This window comes from Erithacus rubecula, assembly GCF_903797595.1.
Source record: "Erithacus rubecula genome assembly, chromosome: 19".
NCBI lineage: Eukaryota > Metazoa > Chordata > Aves > Passeriformes > Muscicapidae > Erithacus > Erithacus rubecula.
In genome coordinates, this window is record NC_136671.1 from 4,120,031 (window position 1) to 4,128,714 (window position 8,684).

Below are 8,684 nucleotides of genomic sequence, written 5' to 3' on the forward strand. Positions count from 1 at the left end.
ACAGGAAAGCAGAGAGGGAAGGAAGGCTGGGGACCAAGGGATCAACAGGTTCAGATCTCACAGAGATGCTACAGCACCACAGGGCTCAGTGTGGTGCCCATGGATGCACTGAGGCTGTTCCTGTACAAGACCAGGAAGGCTCTGACCACAAAGAAACAGGCAGGAAAGTGATGTCCCACCCCAGCTGATCCATCCCAACCCAACTCACAGCATCCAGCACTTGGCTTTTGGAAGCATTGTACTTCTGGGCCATGGCATCAGCCACAGCGTTTGTCCCCACGAACAGAGCGTTCCAGTTGTGGGAGCTGGCAAGAGAAAACAGCCAGGGTCACTCATGGGGCCTCTAACCAATAATCCTGGGAAAAGCAGCTCTGAGCACCACCATGGGCAGGCAGGGTGAGGAGAGAGGGAAATAGGGGTGCAAAATCCCTAGAGGAAGGACAGGATGGGGGAGATGTGATTGGAGAGCAAACAAAGCAGTGCAGGCAGCTGAGCTCTGCTTCCCCAGACCTGACTGGCCACAGCTCTGCAGCTGAAGTTCAGGTACTGGCTCACAGCAACACACATTTCCAACTGGTTTCCTCAACCCACAAACCCCATGAAAGCAAGGTTGCACCTTTTTCCCTTCAGTACAGAAAATATCAGCCACTTCTTGCAAACTGATCTGTCACCCAGCAAGAAAAGCTGCTACAAGCTTTAGAATTACAGGTGGACAGAAGCAGAAAGAGCAGAAAGGCCCAACCGATCTGAAATCACCCCCAGAAGAATTACAGACTCTTTTTAGAGTAGTAACTCATACCAAAGCCCTGCTGCTCTCAATTTCTGCTGCTCACTGAGCTACTGCAGCTACTTGGGCACAGGAGTCAGGCAGGCAAGAGAGAAAGGAAACAGAGCTGCACAGCAAATGCTTCATCAACTTTGGGAATGTCTTCACAGCCCCTGTGAAGATCCCACATACATTCCTGCCACTGCCTGGAATCTGGGAGCTCAGGCTGTACCTGGCACTGTTGGCTTTGTCCTTGGCCTCTTTCCGTTTTTTGTAGGAGGAAGATTCTTCTGCATCTCCATCTTCCATTTTGTCCTTTCTGATTGTGGAGGGTAAAAGATGCATCATTCTGCCCTGAAAGACAGGAAGAAAAGGTCCAGCAGCTCTGGAATGACCCACAGATGTCCATGTGGAGGAAATTTCCTGGCATCTTTCCTGGTCAGACAGCTTTGGTGGAAGGAGGAAATTTTCCTTCCCAAAGGAGCCACAACTGTAAATCAAAGTGGTTACACAGCATGAGACAGACTCAGAGCTCCTTCCCCACCTCTATCAGAATTTTGGAGTTTGCAAAGCTGTTCAAACCAAGCTAATCTACCAAAAAAACCTGCAGGAGAGCCTCAATTTTTTTAACAAAGCCCAGAAGCAAACTCTCAGGCACATTCCCAACAAGCATTCCCATCATCTGCAGCCCAGAGCACAGGAAAAGCATCAGCTGCTGTACCTGGAACACCTGCCCATCCAGCTCTGCCAGGGCCTTCACAGCATGCTCAGGGATCATGTAGGTGATGAAGGCAAATCCTTTGGGCTTCTTGGTGAGGCTGTCAATGGGGAAGTGGATCTCCGAGAGGGGTCCTGCAGGAGGCAAGGCTTGGGGGTCACACCTGTCCCTGCAGATCTGAACTGGCACCTCCCACACAATCAGGGATGAGGGCAGCAGCTCTGGATGTGTGGTGAGCCACCAGCCTGGGCCAGGAGCTGCAGAGGGACAAGGTACAAGCAGCACAAGTCCAGGTGTGGCAGGTCATGGGCTCTCATGGTGACACAAACCAGGCAAGCTCTGAGCAGCTGCCTTCACCTCCAGCCAGGGATAAAGATTTCCACAACCTCACCCTCTCTGCCCCAAGATAACCTTAAATGTGTTGAATTTGGAAATAGAAAAGGGACACTTCAAACTTACAACCCAAGTGGATCTCAAGGGTTCACCTCTCCCCTGCAGGAGGCCTGCTGCCAAGCAGGCTCCCATTATCCCATCAGAAAATGAACATGATGGCAGCTGGGCCATGTCCAGGAGATGTGGGACACACAGCTTTGTCCATTCCCACCCAGCAGGAAAACCTCTGGACAAAGGAAAAACATTGCCCTGCAAGTTCCAGCCCCGTGGCAAACACTCACCATATTTTGAAAAGATCTTCTCCAAGTCCTCCTCAGTGCTGGTGAAAGGCAGATTCCTGACAAAGAGTCTCCCTGACTCAGACAGGTCCTCTTCCTCCTCATCATCCCTCAGGCTCCTTTGCCAGGGCTGCTGCTCAGGTTTTGCTGGAGCAGTTTCTTTTGCAGAGTTCCTGCACCTGGACACCTCCACACAGCTCCCACCTGACCCCAAACAGCACAGGCACCTTGGGCACCTCCCAGAGCAAACAGCACCCAACACAGCAACACCCAGGGGCAAATGCTGCCTACACAGGCTGCCTACAACACAGGCTAGACACAGCTGAAGGAATAAAGGAGCTATTTTAAAAATACCTTCAAAGGTGGCACCTTGGGCAGTGCAAGAGCCTGGCTGAGGCTACACCCTCAAGAGGGATGATGGGTCACGAGTTTTCACATTTTTATAAATCTTAATCCATTTATATATTGGGGTTAATTGTTCAACTACCACTCCAGGTTATGAAGTCCCAGCTCCCAGATTGTTCTCCTCAACTTGCTGTTTATGTTTTTTGGGCCTGAACTGGAAAAGGATTGTTTTGCCTAGCTGAGCTGTGAGGAGAACTTGCTAACCTTCTATATGAAGCTCAGAGCTACACACTAATGCAGTACAGAATCTGGATAATGTGAAAGGTAAAACTGAAAGCATCACAAAGAGCCCAGAATCAGACAATTACAGGCTCTGAGCAGGACTCAAAATAAGGGGGAGGTGGGGGCTGTAAGAGTCAGCCTTCATTAAATCTTCCCTTTCAGAGAGCCCCTACACAGTATCTGCAAACAGCATTTCAGAATTTACCCCAAAGGTTAGGCCAAGCCCAGGGCTCCAACCCAGCCTTGCAGCACTGCGTGTACAAAGCTGGACTCCAGCAGGGTTATTTTTATCCAACAAGAACCACCTCAAGCACACAGCACAACACAAAAGGGCCCCAAAACTCCTGCCACAGCACCTGGTTTCTCCCAAGGAACAAGGTTTATCCCCCATCTGCCAGGGAAAAACTCCAATCACAGGAGCTACTTGTGCAGGGAACACTCGAGCAGCTGAGCTCCCACAGGCAGAACAAGGAGGAACAAACAGCCCTTACCCAGGAATTCTTTTTTCCTCTTCAAGGCCCTTTGCATTTCTGCTTCACTCTTCAAGTCAACAAAGATGTAACCTTGGAGGAAGGGAAGGTTCAACTGAGCATCATGTGGGCAACACACACAGCCACTAATTGGGTAATTAAGGGTGAATTTGGCTTGCTTTAATATAGATTCCTATAGATAGAGCATTCAGCTCCCATGAAAAGTTTCAATCCAGCCTGGAAATGGCCATGTCAGACTGGAAGGCTGCCTTTTCAATGCTCATTCTCTATATACAAAACAAAACTTGACTTAGCAGCTGGAGGAGGCTTTCACAGGTGCCTCTGAGAGCAAAGAAAAGGTGCATCCTTGTTGCACTATTAAGGGAAAAGAGCAGACAGCAAAGCTCCAAGGACCTGCTCCCACAAATCAGCAGTGCCCTGGGCTGCTGCAGCTATCCCAGAGGAACAGGCTTTTCCTTGGCATGGTTTGGGCTGTTTAGAAAAGTTCTGGATGCAGCTCAATAAAAAAAAAGAAACAAAACAAAAGTCTCCTGCTGCTACCCTTAAGGGAGCAGAGCCAACATTACTCAGCCCATGGCATCCTGTGGGCAGCAAGTAGGGCAGGAGAGCTGCAAAGTCACAGAAAGGTCTCAAAGAACCAGGCCACAAGCCAGGGATTTGGGAGTGCAGACAGAGAGCAGAGGGGTGACCCAGACTCCCAGCCCAGCCCCTTCCACACACAGCCCTTACCTGAATTCTTCCCCTGGGCCTTGCTTCCCATCCGGATTGCCACTGGCTTCAGAGGGAAGAAAAATTCCCGAATTTTTTGCTGCAGGAAGAATTAGAATTGTTTGAGTAAAGTCTCCGATACAGGAAGCAGCAAGGTGCAGGATTAGGTTTTTATATAGAAAACAAAGAGATCAACAAAGAGATCTCTGCACAAAGACAGCTCAGAAGTTCCCCTGACCATCCCCACAACCCTCAAAAGAGTGGAAAGTGAGAAGTTTGTGCAAACACCTTGCAGAGGTGCACTGGGAGATGCCCTGAGCCCCCTCCCCAGCTGGGAAACCAGACTTGCCTCAGTGATGTTCAAGGGGGCCCCACGGAGCTTCACTGTGAACAGAGTGCTGGCTTCCCCTGAGCTGCCCTGGCTCTGCACAGAGGAGGGGGAAAACAAGGGAGAAAAAGCTGAATAAAATAACAAAAAACACAGCACAACCAGCTGGGCCTGGCCAACAAACAGGAGGGTGAAGAATGGCAGGGAATATCAGGAGATTCCCACAGCTGCAGCAGCCTGGGGCAGGAGGTGCCAGCTGAAGGGACACTGCCATGAAAAACTGAGTGCTGCTCTTTCCAGGACAGCATTTCCTGGAAAAAAGTCTCTGACAAGGGCACTAGAAACACTTACCTGGAACCCCCATCACTGGGAATTTAGTCAGCCCTGAGGAAATTCAACAACATTTGTAAATGGGTCACACCAAGAATGCCAAGAAAGCTGCAAATGGGCCTTGCAGCCTTCCCAGGCTGTCAGCTCATCCCTGCAGGGACTGGCAGACACCTGCTATCCATGAACTGCTGCTGCAAAGACAGAAATCTAATTCAGCTGTACCTCCAGCATGGATCCTTTTTTCTTCTTCCCCACTGGTGTGTTTTGCTCTGTTTGTTGGGCTTTTCGCTTCCCCCTTTCCAATCTGTGGGATTCTGCAATGCCTGAATCCTCCTCAGTCTCACTTTCCTCCTCTTCCTCCTCAGTCTCTGTTTCTTCCTCTGCACTGGATGAGGAGGAAGAATCCTTCACCACTTTAGATTTCAGGTAATCCATATCTGAGAGGTCTTTGCAGGAAGCTGCCTTCTTCCCTTCTTTCTTTCCTGGCAGAGAAAGCAGAGTTGTTTTTTCACACAGATGATGCTGCTGCTCTTCCCCCAGGTGAGGAAAAAGCTGAGAACTGACACAATCATGACCATCACCTCTTTGTCCTCTACCTTTTCCATGGGAAAGGCTTAGGAACAGTAAAGCAACTTCATCTCAGCACTGTCAGACTGACAGCCTGGATTTCAAAGCAATAGTTCATGCATAAAACATGTTAGAAAGGGGTTTGAGGTACTCCAGGACAAAGTATATTGTCACAATTTAACTGAATACCCCAAGCAGGCCTCAGAGAAGGGTTTGAAGTGTTTAGTTTTACAGGAAAAAGGACACAATCACACCTGTATTTGAGTTACCCAAAGATGAGAAGCAGCAGGACAAACACCACTCACTCCACAGAACAGCCTGAGGAAATGCCATGGAGGGAGGGACAGAAGCTCCACACCCACACCCATCCCTGCTGCAGGAACACTGGATTCCAAAATACACACAGCAGACTGCAGCCCAGACTGGGGAGTGTTTAGAATGAACCCACAACTCCAAATTTCCTCTCAGGAGCCAGACACTGAACCCAGTCCCTCCCCATCAACCCTGGCAGGCCCAATTTCCAGAACTGTGCATCAAAGGCAGAGCAGACAAATTCACAGAGGCTCCTAAACCAACAGCAACCACATCCAGCCCTGGAAATCCTGGAGAAGAAGGAGCTGCAAGAAGGAAAGCATTTCAAGGAAAGCTGCAGATGTTTGCCCTGTTACTCCTCCTAATGGCAGCCCCAAAGATCAGACACTGCATTTGCCACATTTCCCCAAATTTGGGGGAACAATCACACACTCCCAGCACACAGAAAAGTGACACTGAGTCCAACCAAAGGATGACAACTCCCTCAGGTACCTTTAATCTCCTCCTCCTCCTCCTCAGAGGGTTCATCCCCAGCCTCACTCAGCTCCTCAGACTCATCTGAATCAAAGTTAAGGTAATCAGCTGCTGCTGCTGCTTTTCCCTTCTTAGGCTCCTCTGCCAAAGTGTCATTAGCCCAAGTGGCCACCTGGGACCTCTTCTGGTGAACCACCAGGAACTCCTGGAATGTTTTATCTTCCTCCAGCTGTGGGGAAAAAGAAAAAAATTTAAAAATAGGCAAGCTGTGAAGAGAAACTCAGTGAATCTGAAATCCAAGATGTCACCTCATTTCCAGCAGTGTAAAACCAAAAATCCCTTAAGGAGAGCTCAATTTACACTGACAAAGTGATTAAAGTCTTCTCAAGGTGTCTCACTCCTACTGTTCTTTTATAATTGGTGTTTAGAAAGTACTTTAAAGAGGAAAACAAAACAATAAAAAGAGGAAAAAAAACCCAGACAAGTTAAATGTGACAAAACTGTCATAAGGATAAAGCTCAGAACTGGTGAAACAGAACTGACCTGGATGCAGTGTGTGCTCACAGGAGTAGCTGACCATTAAAAAATTGGAGTCACTTGTTGGGGTTGTTAAAATGATTTTTTACAATAGAACTGGATTGAATTAATAGAATATTAATAAATTAATAGAATTGGACTGGTCCCAGTCTGAATTAACAGCATGGGAAGTAGGACAGAAAGGAACTATCAGCAGCAAGAATGGAGGGACAGCAATCCACCCTCAACTCACAGGGACAGCAATCCACCCTCAACTCACAGGGACAGCAAACCCTCAACTCACCTTCTTTAAGTTATCCACTGGATCTTTCTTCTTTTTATCCTTGAGGGAAAAAGCCCAGAAAGGTTTATTAGAAGCACAGACGATTCCAGAGAACCCAAGAGCACAGGGAACAGAGATCCTGAGGCAGCAAACATCAGCACCTGCTGTCCCAGCTGCTCTGTCCCCTGCCCACAGCCCAGGCCACCCTTCTCAGGCACTGACACACATCAGACTCACTCTCTTTGTGCCTGCAGCAGCTGCACTTGCCAAGGGCTCCTTGGGCAGCTTTTCTGAGGCAGGGGCCTTCTGGGAGTGCTTGCTCCAGGCTTTGGGTTTTGTAGGGTCACCAAAAGACTTGCACAGCTCCACCTGGAACGAGGCAGGTCTTTAGTTAAAGATGTGCTCCACAGCCTGAGCTGGGTAACTTCACTCAGGAATTATGGGATGTAGGGTGTGTGCAGAGACAACTTTTTACAGAAGATTATTTTAAAAGCACAGAGCTACACATTCAACCACCATGGGAAAGTCAGGAGTGGACAGGCACAGGATCCCAGGGTGGTTCGGGATGCAAGGGGCCTTAAAGTGCCACTTCTGCCACGGGCAGGGACACCTTGAACCATCCCAGGTGCTCCCAGCCCCATCCCATGGCCTGGGATCAGCCAGGGATGCAGGCAGCCAGAGCTGCTCTGTGCCAGACCCCCCCCAGCCTCCCTCCTGCTGAGACCCCCTTCCCCAGGAGCCTCAGGGGTGTCAGCAGAGAGCAGCTCACCGCGACTCTGGAGGTGTCTATGAAGCTTCTGTTGAAGTGCTTCAGGGCTCTCTGAGCTTCCTCCTCAGACTTGTAGCCGATGAAGCCGAATTTCCTGAACCTGCCATCCTTGGTGTACTTCAGGCAGCAATCAGTGAGGGTGCCAAAGGCTCCGAAGAGCTTCCTGAAGCGCTCCTCCTTCATCTGGGAGGGAAATCAGCCCAGGGAGACTCTGGAGCTATTCCATCCCTCGCGCTGCTCCCGGCACCTTCCCGACTCCTCCAGGAGCTCTCGCACCATCCTCCCCCCACCCCCGAAGCGTCCCCATGTTCCCCATCACAGCCCCTTATCCCCTCACAGCCCGTCCCCCCGGGATATCTCACCGTTCCCCCTCCAAAGCTTCATCCTGCCGCCACTTCAAACCTCTCCAGCGTCTCTCCCTGCCCGGCATCCCGCTTCCCCCCGCAGCGTCCCCTCACACCCTTCCTAGCCCCGACACCGCACCGATCCCTCACCCCATTGGGGAGATTCTTCACGATAAGCCGCGACATGACGGCGACAGACACCAAGGAAACACCGCTCAGCGCCGCGCACGCCGCCCCATGGGCGCCGCCATCTTTCCGCGTCACGTGGCCTGCAGGCGCCACTGCGCCTGCGCGGGAAAAAACCCGGATGTTGGTCCTTAGCAACGGCCCCTTAGCAACGGGGCCTGCTGGGAATGGCGGGGCCGGGAGGGGCGCGGGGCGCCGTGAGGAGCGGGGACAGCCCCGGGCACCGCGCAGAGCGCGCTGCGGCTCCCGGCCCGGCCGCAGGAGGGGGCTCCGCGCCCGCCGCTCCGCCGGCCCAGAGCCTCCGCACATGTGCGGGTTGCGTGAGGGCACGGCGCGCTGGTGTCGCGGCTTAAAGTCATATAAAGGGATATATGTGATTTTGTGGTATGCGATATAATGTCATCCGTGTAAAGTTGTACAATAACGCTTCGTCGCAATATTGTAACATCCAACAAAAGCGGGGCAGCCCGAATTAACAATTAAATAGACATAGGGTGGAGATGGGTATTTCAGGAACTGTCCAAACCATGAGAGCCTCACCATTAAGATAACCAGAGCCATCGGGGGAAAATACACCTCAATTCCATCTTCCCT

General features: G+C 50.8%; 1 protein-coding gene across 1 annotated transcript in view; it reads right to left on the bottom strand.

Moving 5' to 3' along the window:
• RBM19 (RNA binding motif protein 19) overlaps positions 1 to 8,170 on the bottom strand; it is a 48,238-nt gene extending 40,068 nt beyond the window's left edge. Inside the window, exons 1-13 of the mRNA XM_079322077.1 lie at positions 8,055 to 8,170; positions 7,561 to 7,743; positions 7,029 to 7,160; positions 6,813 to 6,851; positions 6,011 to 6,221; positions 4,862 to 5,121; positions 4,331 to 4,405; positions 4,003 to 4,081; positions 3,274 to 3,345; positions 2,159 to 2,359; positions 1,488 to 1,618; positions 999 to 1,120; positions 209 to 305 (exon numbers count right to left, since the gene is read on the bottom strand). Of these exons, the coding sequence (XP_079178203.1) occupies positions 209 to 305; positions 999 to 1,120; positions 1,488 to 1,618; positions 2,159 to 2,359; positions 3,274 to 3,345; positions 4,003 to 4,081; positions 4,331 to 4,405; positions 4,862 to 5,121; positions 6,011 to 6,221; positions 6,813 to 6,851; positions 7,029 to 7,160; positions 7,561 to 7,743; positions 8,055 to 8,090 (1,638 nt within the window). The 5' untranslated portion in view covers positions 8,091 to 8,170. The remainder of the gene's footprint in view (positions 1 to 208; positions 306 to 998; positions 1,121 to 1,487; positions 1,619 to 2,158; positions 2,360 to 3,273; positions 3,346 to 4,002; positions 4,082 to 4,330; positions 4,406 to 4,861; positions 5,122 to 6,010; positions 6,222 to 6,812; positions 6,852 to 7,028; positions 7,161 to 7,560; positions 7,744 to 8,054) is intronic.
• Positions 8,171 to 8,684: the final 514 nt, after the last annotated feature.